Source organism: Chiloscyllium plagiosum, unplaced genomic scaffold (genome assembly GCF_037043375.1).
Source record: "Chiloscyllium plagiosum isolate Xiang-an unplaced genomic scaffold, Cpla_swu_hap1 HiC_scaffold_20, whole genome shotgun sequence".
Classification (NCBI taxonomy): domain Eukaryota; kingdom Metazoa; phylum Chordata; class Chondrichthyes; order Orectolobiformes; family Hemiscylliidae; genus Chiloscyllium; species Chiloscyllium plagiosum.
In genome coordinates, this window is record NW_028270158.1 from 38,163,160 (window position 1) to 38,184,676 (window position 21,517).

At 40.9% G+C, this 21,517-nt stretch overlaps 1 protein-coding gene across 6 annotated transcripts; it reads right to left on the bottom strand.

Moving 5' to 3' along the window:
- Positions 1-10,547: 10,547 nt before the first annotated feature.
- Positions 10,548-21,229, bottom strand: ints15 (integrator complex subunit 15). 6 transcript variants are annotated; one of them, XM_043711573.2, is made up of 7 exons: positions 21,093-21,229; positions 17,757-17,954; positions 16,955-17,176; positions 16,302-16,467; positions 15,438-15,959; positions 14,081-14,120; positions 10,548-11,095 (listed from the first exon to the last, which is right to left on the bottom strand). In XM_043711573.2, exons 2-7 carry the CDS (start codon positions 17,946-17,948, stop codon positions 10,924-10,926), a joined length of 1,314 nt encoding a protein of 437 aa, XP_043567508.1. In that variant the 5' UTR covers positions 17,949-17,954; positions 21,093-21,229; the 3' UTR covers positions 10,548-10,923. The 6 variants fall into 6 exon arrangements, with proteins under 6 accessions (XP_043567508.1, XP_087853946.1, XP_087853947.1 ...); XM_087997820.1 differs by lacking the exon at positions 21,093-21,229 and adding an exon at positions 20,848-21,011; XM_087997821.1 differs by lacking the exon at positions 21,093-21,229 and adding an exon at positions 20,830-21,011.
- Positions 21,230-21,517: the final 288 nt, after the last annotated feature.

The following is a 21,517-nucleotide window of genomic DNA, read 5'->3' on the forward strand; positions in this document are numbered from 1 at the left end:
TCTGGACTCGTCCACCCCAAGAAAAAGACTTTGTCTATTTATCCTATCCATGCCCCTTGTATTTTATAAACCTCTATAAGGTCACCCCTCAGCCTCTGACGCTCCAGAGAAAACAGCCCTAGCCTATTCAACCTCTCCCTATAGCTCAAATCCTCCAACCCTGGCAACATCCTTGTAAATCTTTTCTGAACCCTTTCAAGTTTCACAACATCTTTCCGATATGAAGAAGACCGGAATTGCATGCAAAATTCCAATAGTGGCCTAACCAATGTCCTGTTCAGCTGCAACATGACCTCCCAACTCCCATTCTCAATACTCTGACCAATAAAAGAAAGCATACCAAATGCCTTCTTCACTATACTATCTACCTGTGACTTTACTTTCAAGGAGCTATGAAGTTGAACTCCAAGGTCTCTTTGTTCAGCAACACTCCCTCGGACCTTACCATTAACTGTATAAGCCTGCTAAGATTTGCTTTCCCAAAATGCAGCACCTCACACTTATCTAAATTAAACTCCATCTGCCACTTCTCGGCCCATTGTGCATTCACATCCAAAGGATCATTAGCTGCCAAATCCACCATCTCCAGCACAATAAGACCACTTTGGCACATATTTTGCTGCCCTCCTTATTGGCCTTCTATAAGGACCATTCACTCTCGGAACATCTACCCATACAATTGAAGTAAGTATGACATCTGCACATTTACTTCCTCCCTCCTCACTATCCAAGGCCCCAGACATGCCTTCCAGGTGAAGTGATTTTTTAAATTCATTCATGAGATTAGGGCATCGCAGGCTATGCCTGCTTTTATGGCCCAAAGGGCAGTTTAAGAGTCAATATGTTGCTGTGGGTCTGGAGTCATTTGTGGGCCAGACCAGGTAAGAATGGTGGTTTCCCTCCGAAAGGACATTAGTGAACCAGATGGGTTTTTCTAACAATTCACAATTGATTCATGGTCATCATTTGACTCTTAATTCCAGATTTTTTTATTGAATTAAAAGTTAACCATTGGTTGTGGCAGGATTCAAACCCAGATTCTCATGACATTACCCAGGTCTCTGTATTAATGGTCCAGTAATAATACCACTTCACCCATATCCCTCCAAACCCTTCCTATTCATATACCTATCCAAATGCCTCTTAAATGTTGCAATTGAACCAGCCTCCACCACATCCTCGAGCAGCTTATTCCACACACATACCACCCTCTGCGTGAAAACGTTGCCCCTTAGGTCCCTTTTATATCTTTCCCCTCTCACCCTAAACCTATGCCCTCTAGTTTGGGACTCCCCCACCCCAGGGAAATGACTGTTTATTTATCCTATCCATGCCCCTCATGATTTTGTAAACCTCTATAAGGTCACCCCTCAGCCTCCAACGCTCCAGGGAAAACCACCCTAGCCTGTTCAGCCTCTCCCTGTAGCTCAAATCCTCCAATCCTGGCAACATTCATGTAAATCTTTTCTGAACCCTTTCAAGTTTCACAAAATCTTTCCAATAGGAAGGAGACCAGAATCGCACACAATATTCCAACAGTGGCCTAACCAGTGTCCTGTACAGCCACAACATGATGTCCCAATCCTGTACTCAATACTCTGACCAATAAAAGAAAGCATACCAAATGCCTTCTTCACTATCCTATCTACCTGCGACTCCACTTTCAAGGAGCTATGAATCTGGACTCCAAGGTCTCTTTGTTCAGCAACACTCCCTAGGACCTTACCATTAAGTGTATAATTCCTGCTAAGATTTGCTTTCCCAAAATGCAGCACCTCGCATTCATCTGAATTAAACTCCATCTGCCACTTCTCGGCACATTGGCCCATCTGGTCAAGATCCTGTTTGAATCTGAGGTAACCTTCTTCGCTGTCCATTACACCTCCAATGGTGGTGTTATCTGCCAAGCAGTAGGCTGGAAGAACACAGCAAACCAAGCAGCATCAAGAGATGGAGAAGTTGACATTTCAGGTGTAACCCTTCTTCAGGATTGGGGTGGGCATAGGGAGAGCTGCAGCTAAAGAGGGTGGCAGGGTCAGGGTGGTGAAGGAATAGGCAAAAACAGATAGAGGTTACGACCTGGTTGGTCGATGGAAGGAATTCGGTTGGTAGCAGGGAAGAGTGGAAGGAAGTGGGAAGGGAGTCGGGGAAGGGAATGGAGGTTATTTGAAATTGGAGAACTCGATGCTGAGTCCTCCGGGCTGTAGGCTGACCAGGTGGAAGATGAGGTGTTGTTCCTCCAATTTGCGGTGTACTTAATTGCAGCAATGGAGGAGGCCAAGGATGGTTATTTCAGAAAGGGAGTGGGAAGGTAAATTAAAATGGACGGTGACTGGGAGGTCTGGTCAGCCCCTGCAGACCAGACTGCGATGCTTGGCGAACCATTCCCTAAATTTACACTCAGTCTCCCCTATGTAGAGAAGATCACATTGGAAGCATCTGATGCAGTAAACTAGGTTGGAAGAGAGGCAGGTGAACCTCTGTCTCACCTGGAAGGACTGTTTGGGGTCCTGAATGGAGCGGAGGAGGGTGGTGTACCGGCATTTTTTGCATCTTTTCTGGTTGCAGGGGAAGGTACCTGGGAGGCCAGAGGGGTCAGTGGAAGAGTGGTATCAATCAAGGACTGACAAAGGGAACGGTCCTTGCGAAAGGCAGAAAGAGGTGGGGAGGGGAAGTTGTTCTTGGTGATGGGGTCAAGTTGGAGTTAGTGGAAGTGTTTAAGGATGATGCGTTGGATGCGGAGTCTCGTGAAGTAGTAGGTGAGGACAAGGGTGACTCTGTCTTAATTGTGTTGGGAGGGGGGAATTAGAGCAGTGGGACGCGGAATGGAGGGCTGTCTGAATGACAGAGGGAGGAAAAGCACTTTGCTCGAAATAAGTGGACCTCTGGAATAGTCATGAGTGGAATGTGTCAGCGTCCAAGGAAATGGTGAAGTCAAGGAAGGGGAAGGAGGTGTCCGAGATGGAGCAAGTGAATTTGAGGGCAGGGCAGAAGTTGTGGGTGAAATCAATGAACTGCTCCAGTTCAGCCTGGATGCAGGATGCAGCACCAATGCAGTCATCAATGTAATGGCAGAAAAGTTGGGGCATAGTGCCTGTGTAGGTACTGAAGAGGGACTGTTCGATACACCCAACAAAGGGGCAAGCATAGCTGGGTCCCATCCAGGTGCCCATTGCCACCCCCTTGATTTGGAGGAAATGGGAGGAGTTAAAGGAGACATCATCGAGAGTGAGGACCAGTTCAGTGAGGCGGAGGAGAGTATTGGTGGAGGGGAACTGGATGGGTCTGTTGGAGGTGAAGCAGCAAGGGCCTGGAGGCCATCCTTGTGGATGTGTACAGAGGAACCTCAATTATCTGAGCGCCTCAGGCGGGGAGTATTTTGTTTGGATAATCGAATGTTCAGATAATCAAATGCCGGATAACAAGTTTAGCCAAGCATCGGGACCTTGTGATCTTGTGCAGATAATATGAAATTTGGATAACTGAATGCCAGATAATTGAGGTTCTGCTGCATAAGGACTGCACGTCCATAGTGAAGATAATGCATTGGGAGCTGGGCCTCCTTTGAAAAAAAACTCCAGCCTCCCTTTGAGGTCCCCTTCTCCTGACTCCAACCTTCCTCGTCCACTTGGTCACCACCCCGTCAGCCTTGTACCCATCCCAGACCTCTTCATTGCAGACTGCCGAAGTGACATCGGCCACCTCAATTTCTCCACCACCTCAACCACTCCAACCTCACCCCCTCCTAACGTGCAGCACTCCACTGAGTCCATAAGCCCAACTATTGCGGCCGACCCATTATCTCAGCATGCCCCTGCCCTACAGAACTCATATTCATCCTACCTCAACTCCATCCTCTCATTAGTTCAGACACTCCCCACCTACACCCGCGACATCAACCATGCTCTCCATCTCTTCAGCAACTTCCAGTTCCCCGGCCCCCAGTGCTTTGTCTTCACTATGCAAGTGCAGTCCTCATACACATCCATACCCCACAAGGACGGCCTCCAGGTCCTCCACTTCTTTCTCTCCAACAGACTCATTCAGTCCCTCTCCACTAATACCCTTCTCTGCCTCGCCAAACTGATCCTCACCCTCAACAAATTTTCCTTTAACTCTTCCCATTTCCTCCAAATCAAGGGGGTGGTCAAGGGCACCTGGATGGGCCCCAGCCATGCCTGCCTCTTTGTTAGGTATATTGAACAGTCCCTCTTCAGTACCAACACAGGCACTGTGCCCCAACTCTTCTGCCATTACATTGATGACTGCATTGATGCAGCAGCCTGCACGTGGGCTGAACTGGAGCAGTTCATTGGCTTCACTCCAACTTCAAATTCACTTGGTCGATCTCGGACACCTTCCTCCCCTTTCTAGACCTACCATCTCCATCTCTGGCAACATTCTCTAGACGGATGTTTACAATGCTTCCAGGTGAGACAGAGGTTCACTTGCCTCTCTTCCAACCCAGTTTACTGCATCAGGTGCTTCTGATGTGATCTTCTCTACATCAGGGAGACCAAATGTAAACTTAGGGAATGGTTCACCGAGCATCACAGTCAGGTCTGCAGGGGCTGACCAGACGTCCCAGTCATCGCCCATTTTAATTTCCCTTTCCACATGGCTATCCTTGGCCTCCTCCATTGCTGCAATGAAGCACACCACAAATTGTAGGAACAATCCAATTGTGGGTGGCACAGTGGTTAGCACTGCTGCCTCACAGCGCCAGAGACCAGGGTTCATTTCCCGCCTCAGGCGACTGTGTGAAGTTTGCACATTCTCCCCGTGTCTGCGTGAGTTTCCTCCGGGTGCTCCGGTTTCCTCCCACAGTCCAAAAATGTGCAGGCTAGGTGAATTGGCTATGCTAAATTGCCCATAGTGTTAGGTGAAGGGGTAAGTGTAGGGGAATGGGTCTGGGTGGGTTGTGCTTTGGCAGGTCGGTGTGGACTTGTTGGGCCGAAGGGCCTGTTTCCACACTGTAAGTAATCGAATCTAAGTAATCAAATCTAATCTATAATTCTCATCTTCTACCTGGGCAGCTTACAGCCCAAAGGACTGAACATTGAGTTCTCCAATTTCAAATAACCTCCCTTCTTATCCCATGACCGCCTCCTCAGCCCTTCCCCATTCCTTCCACCCCTCCCTGACACCAACCAGATTGATGCCTCCCACTGACCAACCAGGTCATACCCTCTACCTATCTTCACCTACCCCCACTTCACCACCCTGCCCTCACCCCCCACCTTTTCTGCAGATCCCCTACTCCCACGCCCCGTCCTGAAGAAGGGTTACACCCAAAACGTCAACTTCTCCAACTCCTGATGCTGCCTAGCTTGATGTGTTCTTCCAGCCTCCTGCCTGTCTATTTTGGATTCCAGCATCTGCAGTTTTTTTTGTCACTAGCCTTCAATCAAAGGCAGTCACTCTCACTTCACTTTGAGAGTTCAATACTTTTGTCGTATTTGGACCAAGGCTGTAACAAGGTCAGGAGTTGAGTGGCCCTGCTACAAACAAAACAGATCCAGTGCTGCTTGGTAAATTGTTGACGACCCCATGCATTGCTTTGCTGATGATTGAGAGCAGGCAGGATATCAATTAGCTGGGTTGGATATAAATGTTGCTAAATATGTTTATTTCCTATGAACCCTGAGAAAAGTATTGGAGACACAAACTACCAAGCTCAGGCTCCTGTCAGTTTCGCACATGCACAAATACAAACTAAAAGGGCTAGTACTCAGTATGGAAGGAAGACAAATTAGTATTGTTGTTTCAATTATGTTGGGGGTCATTAAGGAAAAGGTTTTAATGTTGATCATAGTTTGTCTGTTTGCCAGGACCATCAGCATGGGAGAATATTAGTTATCTTGTAAATTATGGGATTTCCTTATCTTTCTTCCCTGTCAATGTTGTCACCGGTTTTCCTTTCTCTCTGCCCCTCAAGAGGGAGGGAGGAGATCTCTGGGAAATTGATGTTTAATTGTAGGCAAGGTTTCATCTCCAATATATGAACATTTCTCTAGAGATTTAATCATGAAAGGAGATTAGGGTCTTCTTGCATCTCTCCTGAGGGTGTTTCATTACCTTTGGATAAAATGTTAATTTCAGCTCAGCTGTCTCGTCTAATCCACCTTCGTTTCAGGAAATTTACTCTCACATGCAGATAATGCGTATGGTTGGTTTAAGTCAGTGATTTTGATCCCATTTTAAAACCATTTCAGTCCATGTGATTACTACTAGAGGATCTCACTCTTTAGTACCTTGCAGCGGGCCGTTGCTGGGGTCACACTTAAAGAATGTAGGACATATGAACATAGATCAAGGAGCTGGATTCATCCATTTGGCCCTTCGAGCCTACTCTGTCACTTATTAGGATCTTTCCTGATCATCTAAAGCAATAGCTTGTTCCTGTCTTTCCCCTACATTCCCTTTAGTCCCAAGTGACATATCCATCTCCTTGAAATCATATAACCTTTTGACCTCAACTGCTTTCTGTGATCATGAATTTCACAGGCTCACCCCTCCTCATCTGGGTGAAGAAATTTTTCATCTCAGTCCTAAATACTTTACCCTTTATCCTCAGACTGATCCTTGGTCTGGACTCCCCCAGCATTTGGAATCTCATTCCTGCATCTACCTTGTCTAATTCATCTACTTGAAGACAAGTAGACCTGATCTTTACGTACACCAACTGTAAAAGAAGAGCAAATGGGTCAGACATCAGTATTTCCAATCTATCAAGAATTAAAGCAAAAACAAAGTGTGACTTGTAACACAGATGAGGCTTTGCTAGTCACACACAAAACTTACATACAAAAGGTTGACAGACCGTTTCTCCCACACCTGAACCTGTTTTCCCTGACTATAAGTATAAAAAAAAATTACCTTGAGAACTTTGTTGCACCTTTGGCCCGATCACACCAAGTGTTTGGAAGTGGTTAGGAGGTCCTTCTAAATTAATTCCATGACATATGATCTGTTGCCTGGTACATGTGTCAGAAAGGTGGCTACCATCTTTAGTTGATTCAAAATGTGAATGAAAATAATATCATGTTTACGATTAGAACCAAAGTGATAGCCTGTAAGGCTTGAGATCAGCACCTCACCTTATGATTGTGAAACATTGGTGACTTTCTGTTATCAAAAGCAGCTGAACAATTTTCACCTATTGTGCCTGCTTTGCATAGTGGATACACTTTGTAAGAACATGAATATGGCAGCCATCTCAAAGGCAGAGGTCTTAAATCTGTTAGCATTCATCTACTGAGGCCACTTTGGTGGTTTGAGGATGTCCATAGGTTGGAAGGTATTCGTATACCCATGGACTGTGTGTGGTAATATAGCAGGAGCCAAACAGCCAGTAAAACACACAAAGTTTCCCTTCAAGGATGCTTGACACGAAGTCCCTAGATATCAATTGCGACACACAGAAGTTAGAAGTTAATGTCAGAAGAAAAAGTCAACACTTAGTCTAGGCTGGCGAGCACCACTGCACTGACCAATACCATAGTAGTTTGGAAAGTGCCCATGACAAAAAGAAAAATCAACATTACTACGCTCCATGTGCAGCAGCACCAGAGGCAGAACCAGAGATTGGTCTTCCCAGTCATTAGCAAAATGTGCCAGGTGAACTCATTTGAAATTGATCTGTTTACCACTTGTCCAACCTCTTTCACAGGTGGAAAGATGCTGGTCAAAATGAAGTGACAGGACTGAGCAAAGTAATTGATAATCCATAAAAGTTGGTGTAATTTAGTTGTGTGAAAGCCAGAAATTGCAGCTTTATTTGGACAGAGCTTCATTTCATTCCCACTAACACTATTTAACATATTTCACACTTACTCAGTTGGTATTTGTTAGAATTTTTAAAAACAGATGTCTTCAATACTGGCTGCATTTGCAATGATGAAATTAAAAGTTTAATAGTATTTTTGATCTAATTGGTTGTACTTCAGCATTTGAAGTAATTGATTGTGAAACAGCTGAACAATTCTTTAAATAATTAGGTAACCTGCTAACACCTGATGTGATAATCAAAACTACACGAGAGATGTGTTTTTCTCGTTTCAATTGCTTTTCAGAAATCATGAGTATGAATTAAAAATAGTCTAGTGAAGTGGGTGATGGCATGGGGCTGGGTGAGACGAGGCACATGGACACACAAGATGGCCGCCAGACCACAATACAGAGAGAGTCAACAGGGCAAATACAGACACTGACTGGAGCCACCAGAATGTCAGCACAATGCATTCACAATCTAGTTGATTAATTTAAGGCGGGTGGGAGAAAGAATACATGAGTACCGTATACAGGGGAACCTCGATTATCCAAACGAGATAGGCGGAGCAGTATTTCATTCAGGCTAATCGATTATTCGGTTAATCGATTAAATGCCTTTCCTCTGGGTCTCTGAGTTTTTAAAGTCTGCTCCCTATTCAGGAGACTACAGCAGCACACAGTGTGCGAAGCCCTGCTCCCAACACCACCTCCCTGCCCTGCCCCCAAACCCATTCCAAAACCATCCCCTGCGACACAAAACTGTCCAAAACCGCCCCCCAAGCACATCCAACACCAACCCCTGCCCCCAACACCAACCCCTTCCAACACCACCCCCACACCCCAGCCCCGTCCAACACTGCCCCCGGCCCCCGCACCCGTCCAACACTGCTCCCCAGCCCCCGCACCAGTCCAACACTGCTCCCCAACTCCGTTCAACACAGACACCGACCCCAGCCCCATCCAACAATGCCCCCTGCACCTGCCCGTCCAACCCCGCCCGTCCAACACCGCCCCCCCAACCCCGTCCAACACCGCCCCCCCAACCCCGTCCAACACCGCCCCCCCAATCCCGTCCAACACCACCCTCCACCACCCCCCCAACCCCGTCCAACACCACCCTCCACCACCCCCCCAACCCCGTCCAACACCACCCTCCACCACCCCCCCAACCCCGTCCAACACCACCCTCCACCACCCCCCCAACCCCGTCCAACACCACCCTCCACCACCCCCCCAACCCCGTCCAACACCACCCTCCATCACCCCCAACCCCGTCCAACACCACCCTCCATCACCCCCAACCCCATCCAACACCAACACTGCCCCCAACACCGCCCTCCCCCCCCCAACCCCATCCAACAGCAACACTGCCCCCAACCCCATCCAACACCGCCCTCCGCCCTGGTCTAACACCGACACTGCCCCCAACACCATCCAACACTGCCCCCCAACCCCGTCCAACACCATCCACCTCCCCCCCCCCCCATCCTGGTCCAACACAGCCCCTGTCCAGCATCACCTCCCACCATCCCTTCTCCACGCAGCTGGACTGTACACAAACAACAAGACTGCTGCTGCCTTTGTGAGGTAAGTCTCCAAATAGCACACGCACACTCGCTCACACACACACACAACTTTTTGACAGATTTCACCTCTGCCCTGTACAGGACAATGTTGGAGAGATTATCTGGGGAAGTGGGGGGGAGGGGTTAGGGTACACCCATCTGTAGAACTTCAGGGAAAGTGTGGGGAGAGTGGGGGCGGGAGGTCAGTCATTTGGAGACTATGCTTGTTTAATCACTGTAAACAAAAGACACGATCACTTTTGGAAACACGTCTTTCATGTAACGTTTCTGTCGGGACCTCGAGATCTCCTTCGGATAATCCGATTTTTGCATAATTGGTATTTGGATAATCGAGGTTCCTCTGTACTGCCCGCTGAAGTGTCTGGGTCCAACCAACACCTTTGATAGAAACGCTAACAGTTTGATATGGACTCAATACAAAAAGTGCTAATAGCCAGGGCTGCAGTAATCGTCCTTCTCAGGAAAAGCGATTAGCGCCTATTACTACAGCAATGGACTTTCGCACAGACATTGAAATTGATAATGTCTGCACTGAAACTGACAATGACAGCGCTGAAATTAACAAAGACTGTGCTGGAACTGACAATGACCGCACTGAAACTATCAATGATTCTACAATGTTTACAATAAACAAACTATGTTACAGAGACAAGAAGCTAATCACTGACCTATTACATTACAAAATGTATAAAAGTATTTTGACATGTGCTCCTGATGGAGAGAAGACTTGCAGCTGACCACTGTGCTGTAGTATCTGCGGAAAGTAGCATGTTCTGATAGGTTCAAATTTCAATTAAGAGACTTCACAGTCTCACTAGATTGTTTTATTGTGCCAAAGGATCATGCCAGAGACACTACTTCAGAAAACCATTACTTTGCTTGTTTCTGGGGTAATTGATTCTGCTCATTTTGTGCAAGTCCTGCGATTAATAAAGATTAGGTCTTCAGAACTGTCATCTCCAAAATCTTCCTTTATTCCAAAACTACAGCATTACTTACTACTTTCATCAGAGTATGTATTGTAACTCATGTATCCTCTCAATCTATTTTCTTCCTAGATAAGAGTGACAAATTCATTGCTATTTATATAGTCAAAAAGCAATGCACTCTCCAATGACAGGAGTTATGAAACACTCAACAGCAACCAATACAGATTAATCCACAAAGAATTAGTCAAAGAGAACACAGAACATTTTTTAATTCATTCCTTTATAAAAAGGTTTTGTAGACAATGTAATTTAACAATATAGGCAAGTAAACAATATTAAGTTACAGATAATTAACAAATGGATACAATTAAAAACCTTCGCTTTTTTAAAATTGTGGTAGCTTCCTAAATGTGAAAAAGTCTCAGTCGTGTTACTTTTGGAAATAAAAGTTGGTAAATATTCTTACGAAATATAAATGCGCAGGTTTCAATCAATCCATTTTATCTTCACTGATAATACAAATTTTCAGTTTTAAAAAAAGGTACTGAAACTATTTTCCACAATTGGTTTGAATCCATAAGTCTATATTCCAAAGGGAGGTATATGCAATCAAATTCAGTGTAATGGCCAATCCTTTATCGCATTGGTCTATATGAAAAAGCCATACCCGGCATATATGTCTGCACTGGATGGGTTGAATACATGGGATATCCAGCAGATGATGCGTGGATGTGTGGATAGAACCCTGGTGGCAATGTTGTATGTGGGGACTGTTGTACTGGTCCCGTAAGGACCAACTGAAGCAAGCTGTTAAGAAAACAAAGTGAAGTTTAAAACAACAGTATTTGGAGGTCTTTCTTCTTGACAACTTAATTAGCTATTCTTTGAATTGGAAATTTTAACAATAACTATAAAGAGTAAGCGATGAAATATATCTAATGCATTTGGTAAAAATCAGTATCGCGGAATACATTAACTACAACGAATTTCTGGTTCGTAAATAAAAATCAGGAATTGATACTGTCATTACATATGCGATACCAATTCTTTGTGGAGCATACACAGATCTACTGTAACATGTATTTGTTAGTAAAAAGGAAAGGTGAGCTGCAGGATGGTTTTCAATCATTCAGTTCTTTACTTGGCAACTCTATTTTGGGAAAGTTTTTTTCAGCAAATGCACATTTACACGTATGAAGTTTTCCACTAAAGTTTGTATGTTGGCTAAAACAGCATCACTGTAGCCACAATGGTTAGTCAGCAATTTGTATTGGATAATTTTGTATGTATAACATGTTAAATTCATACTTATTTACAATTTTAATGCTAATTATGTTCAAATTTATAGTGTAGTAAACTGACACTTCACAAACAGAAGTGCTTTAAATGCAAATAATATGGAACAGGGACTCAAAAGGGACAGTACATTAAAAATACATCATTGGTAACCGAATCAATCATTGTAAAGTTGACCTTATTTTTTAGGAAATCCACACAAATCCACTGGGAATTTTTAATACCATACAAAGAAAAGTAAAGCCTCCAATGATCACTTGGATATTAAAGTATTAGAGTGAACTCCTGGAGTCTGAGACCACTGGGTTTGGGCTCCAAAGAACAAAAACAGAGATTCTAGGAATACAGTATGCTTTGGATCTGGAACCAGTGGAAGAAACATTTGCAATCCAGGAGCAATATGAAAGGAATTCTCAAGCTCTGGAAGCGTTTCAGGGTTTGGCTTAGGTAGCCCTATCAAGGCTTTCCGATCACCAGCTGGTTCCCATCATTAGGATTTTAGGTGTACATCTTCTGTTTATAAAATTTAAGACAGAAATTCATAATTTTGGGGTCAGCAATGTACTGATACACAATCCTGATGTACATTATGAGCATAGTTACTGTGACTTCTGACTTATACAGTCTTAAATGAACACAAATTGCCATAAAGGAGTATAAATTATGCCACAAAAATCCAATGTTCATTGTTTACAATTTCTAAATTTTATGAAAAATGTTATAAGCCTCAAATGATTCATTATCTCAATATACATAATGAAAAGTAATTATTGACTAAAACAATCCACACAAACAGACTTGGTTTCCTTCACAACCAACAGAAAAATATGAAAAGCTGTTCTTTGGACTTACTTCTCACGTAACAGCTGTTTCTGCTCACAGATATTGCTTTTTTATGGAGTTCACAGTAAAGAAACATACTAGTTAAAGTATTAAAGTTCGTCCAATTATGTTTCAGAACTGTAACTTTAATTTTGGAATAAAAGATGATAGTCGTGTGACCTGTTTTGTATTCTGCCTGACAGGAAGATTAAGTTATTTGAGATCAAAGGAAGGCTCAAACTTGCTTTACTAATAAGCTGCTGCACTGTATTGACACTTGGGAGACAATTGCAGCAATGTGCATTTTAAACAAGCAGATCTATAACTAATATGCCAGACTATATTACAACGAGAAGCTGAGCATTTAAATCCATATGTCCCAAAAATCACAAAGGTGATTTTTGAGATCAGGTTACAGGTTTCCTTATAATCAATGAATATTATTGACAGTAGTGCTCTGAGTGCAGCAGAGAGAAAAGGCTGCTTGGCTTTGCAAGCTGTCACAGATCTGTGAGGGAGGAAGACGGTTTCCAGTTCCATAAATACATTCAGCAGCTATCTAAAGACTCAGACATTCACCCAGCAGGCACAGGGATGAATAATAGGAACAGCTTTACTGCTGGTGGTCGATTTAAGAAACTGTCAAAAGAGCCTGAGAGAGTCATTTGAAGTCACAACTTGGCAAAACATAGATGCAAGAACCCATTAGAAGCTGGAAGCAACCGGAGATGGTTTGCTAAAGGAACAGGAATTCTGGAGAGTGCAATAGGTGAAAAGTATACGAGTGTCACTTTATGCAGTTTAAATTAAAAGTTATCTACAAAGGAAAATAAGTATTCAATCAAGTGGGAGCTTTTTTGGTCATTTGTTACAGCAAGTTTTAAAACTTTTAATTTTTTTCATCTCATGCTTTTCAGTTCTTAGCTAGAAGTTTGAATTCCTTTTTAAATGTTATGGTTTCAATGAATTGCAATAAAATTCTAATATATTCAAATTCATTTATTTAAACCTATCCTAATACCTGAGAATTCCATCTCTAGTTATCCTTTAGAAAAAGCAAAGAAACCAACATAACAGAATAAGATCCACACACAGTATACTGAACTAATTAAGAAATCACTCAACATAATGGTGTAAGGTAATCAGATGAAAGGTATGAAAGACAAAGAAAAAAACTTTAATGAATGCATTCATTAGCCAATAAAGTCAATTCAATACCACTGGTCTAAACAAAAACTATTATTTTGAACTTATTAATCAAAGAACCTAAAGTCTTAGATTTAAAAAAATACTCAGTTTGACAAATTTCATCCACACATCACTTGGTGACTAAAGTGTGGAACAATCATAACTATGGTACTAGCTCAGAGGAAATAGTATCTTTGAACAAAACAATACTGTCAATGACAGGACATACTGTTTTTAATCATGAAGGCTATACATAGAAGAGTTTTAACATTTTCTTTGCTCAGCATGTTCATTTGAACTTATTCTTTTAACAGTTATTGGTCTAATTGAAATGATTATTATTAAGACTGTGGGGAAAATTATATATGTACTTGTTTAGAGTTACATTCCCACAGGGAATTCAAGATTTTTGGAACTGAGAACGTTGCTTAGCTGGGAGATGATTAGATTCATTAAACTTCAATATTAAAATATTGACATACTTACTTGTTATGTGGAAGCACAGAGCAGATTGATCGTAAGTCATCTGTAAAATTAAGGAGGCAAATGCAACTTAATATAGAACAACCCAAATTCAGTTAGCCAGCAAGCAATAACATTTTAAATTGACATATTTTGCAATGACTGAACTTTATAAACAGAGTTTGTGTTTTCTCTGTTTTCCATTTGAAAATAAATTAAGTTTTACAAGAGCAAGGTTTAACTATGTATTTTATGAATATAACTCACTGAAAATAATAAACTGGTTTTCAGATTTAGACTGAAAATATGTTCTAAAATATTACTTCACAAAAGTCTACTCCAGTTCATCTATTAACATGCTTGATTCTGCTATATTGAGAAGCTCAGCATTTATATTAAGAATTTTCCTATTTTACAACTATTGCCAGTAGAACTTTAAGTTCCAGTTGTAATCTGAAATAGTATCATATCACAGAAAGACTTAAAAATAAAATTTGGATAAATTATAAATTTTTTGTTTTAGTTTTTTGCACAATCTTACTCTCCTCCCCTTTGTCTATGAAATTAAATATCCTGACACCAAAGTATGTACTTCATAACATTATCCCATTCATAATCGGGCTTAAACTGCAAATAGAAATCCACTATTTCTATTGTTAAACAATGTTGAGCTTTATCAGCCTTCAAATTTTATTCCAGTCAATAAAAAATTTTATCTCCTTAATAAATTAGTACATAATAAGCTAGAGCCCAAAGACGGAACAAAATACCTTTAAATTGGAACATATGAAACTTAAGTCAAAATCAAACTAAATAGTTAAAAAGAACCACATGTCTGCCAGAATGCTAAATCTGGAGAAATATGAAATCTAACAACCTAAGAGGGAGTGAATAATTTGTAGTGATGACTCAAATCTAAGTCCTGTTTAATGCAGCAATTAGTGGAAAATTTACTATACAAGTAATATTTACATTTGAACCAGTTTCTTCACTAGCTTTTATTTACTCTACCATATACATTCTTGGTAGTGAATGGAAATAGTTTCTGTAATTGGTACCAATGTAACTGAAGCTAACCATTGAAAATGGATAATTGCTCTTTCAGTTCTCTGGGGAAGAAAAATAGCTTATTCCTACTCAATAAAAACTCAATTCATCATTAAGGAAAATTCTGACAATTTGACATTATATCCTTTATATTACATCAAACTGTGGTAAAGCATTGTAAACACTGTTTCTCACTTTAATTCAGTCAAGAGTCAAGTAAAAGACTGAATGAATGGAACTCAACTTGTTACAATTATTTTAGTTAATTATCTGAAACAAAGATTCTACGTTTTAGGATGCCTAGCTATGAATCTTTTGCAGATAACTTGCTTACCTCGAGTACACAATAGTGCTCCTGATGCAATACCGACTTGCAGGGCTTGAGCTAATCTATCTAATGCAAGTTCAACCTCCTTCACAGGATTTGAAAGATTGAGTTCTTTAACAAGTTTGTTAATGTCTTCAACGAGCCGATCTACATGATCAAACATGATAAGCTCCAAACGTCCATACAAGTTCTTTTCTGTCAAATGGCCCTGAAGTATCATAAGGACCTGAAGAACACTCAGATGCAACTTTGAATAAAGAATTTTGAAGTCATCATTTTCGAACTCCTTGCACATTTTATTACTGTTGCCATTTGTCAAGGACTGAGCTGAAGAAATTTTGTGGTTCCTTCTGTAGGCCAAAGGTGCGAGTACACACCAACGAATCAGGCCTGGAAGTGGCGTGAGTTCCAAAAAACCACGTGGTAGACTTGCTGGACTGTTCAAAAATGTAATCAGTGTCAGACGTGGATCATCATACACCCAAGATACAACCATCTCCAGTAGATCATAAGGAGGTATTAGATCATCTGTAATAAAATGTGAAAATATATTTTAAGAAACACTCCTTAAAAACCATTGTCCTTCTTTCAAAATACAGCAGGAATCAGAGTAAGAACGAACTGCCATGGGGTACAATGGACACAATAGACAAACTCAAACAAAACAAACACAAATACAGACAACAAATGAGAAGATAAGACAAATGCTGCCTAATGAGACAATTATTGGAAAAAACAGTATAATTATTATAGAATAGCAAAAGAACAAGGATGTAAATCATATGGGAAAAAGTCACATTTCAACTTTTCGAAAATAAAGCTATATTCAGCCACGTAAAAATATATACCAATTTTTTAAAAAAATCGTACCTGTTGAAAGGTCATACAATGCAGTAACTGCAGTGATCAACTGACAGCAGAATCGAGGGCTGGCATGAACAATTCGTTTTAAGGTCTGAACTGATCCTGGTACCAAAATGCAGTAATCCTCAGTCAGGACCTTAGCAAGTCTTACACAGAATACTGCATGTGTTCTCTACAAAACCAGTTACAGATATAAATGTTAGAGCAAATCTATAAAATAATACCATAGACTGTGATTTAATTTCAAACATTTCAGACAAAAGATTAAACAAATAAATTATAATGATATGTGATATTTCATTTCAATTATATTTATATCAAAATTAAAGTTTGAAATAAATAAAGTTAGAAAATAATGAAAAACAGTGGCCAACAAATCCAGAGGTATTTTTGGCCATTTATTTATGAGCGAAGCAGAAATGAAGATACAAGTCACTAATTTTATATGCTCGAAACCAGAACTTTCCTCATTTATACAATCAACAAACCCAATGTGAGACTAGCAGTTTATTCCTCCACCATTTACCCCAAATAATAAAAACTAAACAGTACAAACATGACAAAAAATTGCACTTCTGCCATTCATTGTGATGGAATAACATATTACTTTGAAACATATTGAACTGCTTTTAAATAGAAATCCCAATTATAGATCATACCTGCAACCATAATGCAGTACATTCCAAAATGGGAACTCGACAGATTGCTATTGCCATGGATACAAGTTTTCCCAACATAGCCAATCTGTTTTCATCTGCTTTATTACCCTGAGGAGCAAACAGCGCAGAGAAAATGATCTGTCGAACTGCATCTTTATTTTGTTCTTGGAAATAGCTACACATGATCTCCAGCAGTTGCAACTCCTGTAAGGAGCTCAACCTCTTTCATGAGAAAAAGAAAAAGTAAGTAATTAATAGAGAACAAATAAAGCTTTTTCAGAAAGTAACACAGCAAATAAGTGGAAAAGAATATGCACTGCTGGAAATATAACAAGTTGATCAGCACATGTGGAAAAAAACCTAGCTGAATGGTTTGACCCACACCCATTTCATAACAAATATGAAGACAGTTCTGATCAAACCATTTACCTGATACTATATTTCCCATTTTAATGGGAAACTTCCATAGCAGAAAACTTTTCTAAAAAAAAAGCTTGCCATAAATACATACTTTAAGAAAATACTCTTTGAAGGGACTATTTTCCATGTTTATACAAACAGTTTTCGATAATGATTGGCAAAAAATTCTCTATTAACACAGGTGCACTTTCCCACACAAGTATAATCAAATAATTGATGTGATCATAAGGTTGAGTTAAAAAGTTCATGCCATTAGAACTACAGATAAACAGGTTATGAAGTAACATGCATGTGTTTTATTGCCAAGCTTAAATTATCCAACAAGGAATCTGAATACCATATTTCTCTCAATGGAAAATCTAAATCTGTATCCTTAACTTACTTTTGGTTGAATATTACGTTCTTTTGAAAGCTGGAATATAAATTCCTCCACAAGCTCAATGGTGGACTTGTCAACAAGTGGACCAGGTACATTCTGCAGTTGGCTGCTAAAGATGATGTCCAAATGGTAAAGGAGTTCTTTTGCTGCACTTAAAGCATCCCGCCTCAAAAGAGAATGGCGAATATCAGTCATTCTGTCCTGCAAGCCAGAAAAATACATTTGCAATTATATAGGTTCTAAATAATTGTGCATTACCTTTTTATTCTCTAGTTAGGTTTCATACCACATCAAAAAGACTAAAAACAGCAATTTCTGACTACTTTTGTAATAGTTTTTCTCACAGTTTAAACATACATCTTCATGTCTATAACATTTGGAATTTAAATTTAGTTCAAATCATTTTTATAAATTTCCATTTTATTTTCAACCACCGTCAGATCAAATTGTTCTAAAATAGGTTTCCATGTAACAGCTGTTCAGCAGTATTGAACGGTAACATACTCTGCTAATATGAAAGAGATTTCGGCTATTTATCTACACTTCTCAGTGAGAATTGAATCTGATGACCTCTCAGGCTTTCCTTCTGTCGAGCTAATGCTAGTCTTTTAAATGAGCGCTGGATCTATTCCACACAATCCAGTACAACAAATAATAGACATCAGAAATTTTCAATGCAAGTAAATAATAGTTATTTGAAATGTTCTGATGAAGCATTTAAAAAACAAAATTCTTATAAATATTCCCATTTCCCCCATGCTGTACTTTTGCTGAACACATAAGAAAACATCTAAACTTTGCTAGTTTACTAAGTGTATTACATAACCATTTAACATAATTGCAAATTATACAGGATTCCCTCCTAACTAGACTGCATGGTGTTTAACGTACAAATTAGTACACAAGTAAACCTAATTGCGGCTCTCAAACTCAATGCTTCAAATTAACTACTAAGCTAAAATTAAACTTTTTAAAAGTCAAAGCTAATATGTTGAGATGGTGTGTTTCTGCAATTGAAGTTAACATTTGAAAGAGCAAAAGTGGTATCCTTAGATTGCCTGCAGTCCAACTCAACAAACATAAGGGGCAAAAGGCAAAGATATATTGGATAAGGCCATATTGCTTTAATCATTAAAAGCTGCATTAGAAACTGATCATTCATCAACAAAAACATACCATAAAATGAGGTTTTTTTTGAAAAGGTACTAATGCAGTTAACACAGTTCATTTAAAAATCAATACAGCTGTACTAATATCATGGATTAAAAGGATAATTTTGATCTACTGATGTGTCACTGTACTGAATCACTAGTTAATACATTCAGTGTAGAAAACAGAGTAGCTGCCAATGTTTTGCACAGGGAGAGCAAAATTATTCTATAAAGAGTCTCATTCAGGGATACACACACACTTAATATTAGCCAAAGATGATAGCCCATTGCCAGTTGTTCAAGATACTGGACCCACATAATCAGAGAAGAACTAACAAGAAGATAAACTGACAGTACTATATTTTACTTCATCATAAAGATATCCTATAAGGTTTTAATTTTCTATGTTGATTTACATTGCTAACTGTCAATCAAGCTTGGTGAAAAAAGACAAGGTGAGAACACAACTAATTTTGAGGGGTGGTCAGAGACAAAATACGCCTGTTTAATCACAAAAAGTGATTTCTTACATTTAGGAAACAAAATAAACGAACAGCAATGACAATGAGTTAGTTTTCTTTGCACAGACCTGTCCAAAATCTCACTTTCTAATGACACTGATGATTTTCAGAAATGGGTTCTATCCATTTTTTGAGATACTTCTACTCTATTCAGGAACTGTTTTAATAAATTGAGTATGTTGATTAATAATACACCACTATTGAAGCAGACAATATCTGACCGTAGATGCAAGAGGGATGTTACCCAAGATGGGGGTGAGGGTGGGTAGAACCAGGGAACAATATTTAAAAATACGATGCAGGCTATTTAAGACTGAAAAATGGAGGAATTTGTTCACTTAGACAGGGGTGAATCTTTGGCATGCTCTTCCCCCAGAGAATTGCAGAGGATCACTTACCTGAATATATTCAAGAAAGATATGGGCAGATTTTGAGATAATATAGTCCTGCCTTTTGTTTGCATGCCATGTATAAATTTGTTTCTGTGCCAAGCATTCTGTACAAATTATCACCTTCCAGTTTAATTTTGTGGTTTTAAAGAAGAACCTTTGAGCCGTAGAAACTGCTCACTGTGCATGCAGTCTGCTTTATTTACCATTTATTAATTTTGAGATTCTCTTCCAACATTACCTTCACAAAGGGCAGGATTTTGCTATACAAAAGATATCAAAGGTTGTGGAAATAGCACACTAAAACAGTATTTAAACAGACGATCAGCCTTGATCTTGGTGGAGATGACTCAAGGATTCAAATAACCTCAGTCCTGCTCATATTGCCTACATTCAAGTTATACAAAAACTTGCAGAACTTGTGTTTGAAATGCCTCATGTCAACAAGAGGAAGTAAGCGAGGGATGTCTTGCCCACTTCAGGAGTTGTATCATTCACTTTGCAGAGTCAGCAATTATTTCAATCTCAAACTTGACAAAGAATCCTTCAGTTACACATTCTTAACCCAACTACTTCCACAAAGGACGGGTCACCAAACCCAAAATACTGATTTCTCTCCACAAATGCTGCTAGACCTGTGGAGCTTTTCCAACAATTTTTGTTTCCATTTCTGTTTTTCAACATCAATTCAGTGAAATAATCTTCAGCCACATCAAACTGAATCTTGTAAATCAAATGATGAAAATGTAATAACCAGTCTTTCAGCTTCCAGTCTGATCTACAAATTATTTTTTCTGAGGGGGCAGAAACTGGTTTAACCTTAAACCCAGCCCGAGACAAACCGGCTGGATAGATGGAGAGGTTAAAGCCACTTATGGAAATGTTATGCCTTTAGAAAGGGGTCAATAAGAAACATCGCGGGGGGGTAACCTGAGAGATCAGGTAGTTGCCAAGATCAGTCGATTGATAAAGTGAGAACAAGAGTGAGGCCATCAGTACATTTCAATATCATTACCAATCTCTAATACCCCACCCCTGGATAATGTTACATCCTCAGGTAGTTCAGAGGCTCCTCGGCCCAGCATCGTGATGCTCCAAGACAAATGGTCTAGGCCCAGGCCCACAGCCTGAGCACAGCCACATTAACGTTACTCCCAGGCCCGGCGTTTCTACTAACGCCATCTCGGTTTCATCCTCTTCAACCACCCAGCCCCATTCTCTCCTCTATCCCGGGTATCCGCTCTCCCGAGTCCCCTCTCCCCTAGACCCCGCTCTCACCGCCTCATCTCCTCGGCCTGACGGCGGCAGGAGCAAGGCGTGACGTGTACTGACAACGCCGAAGCCGCAGGATCACATGGACCAACACCCGCCCCGCCCCCCCGGAAGGGGGCAGATGGAGGGGGCGGGGCCTCCTGTGAAGAAGGTAGCGGAGGGTCAAAGAGCAATGAGGGGGCGTGGCTCTACAAAGAGCTGTGCGAGGGGACGGGGCTCGACAAGGAGTTGTGAGGGGGCGGGGCTCTACAAGGAGCATTGTGAGGGGGCGGGGCTCTACAAGGAGCAGTGTGAGGGGGCGGGGCTCTACAAAGAGCAGTGAGGGGGCGGGGCTCTACAAAGAGCAGTGTGAGGGGGAGGGGCTCTATAAGGAGCAGAGTGAGGAGGCGGGGCTCTACAAAGAGCTGTGTGAGGGGGCGGGGCTCTACAAA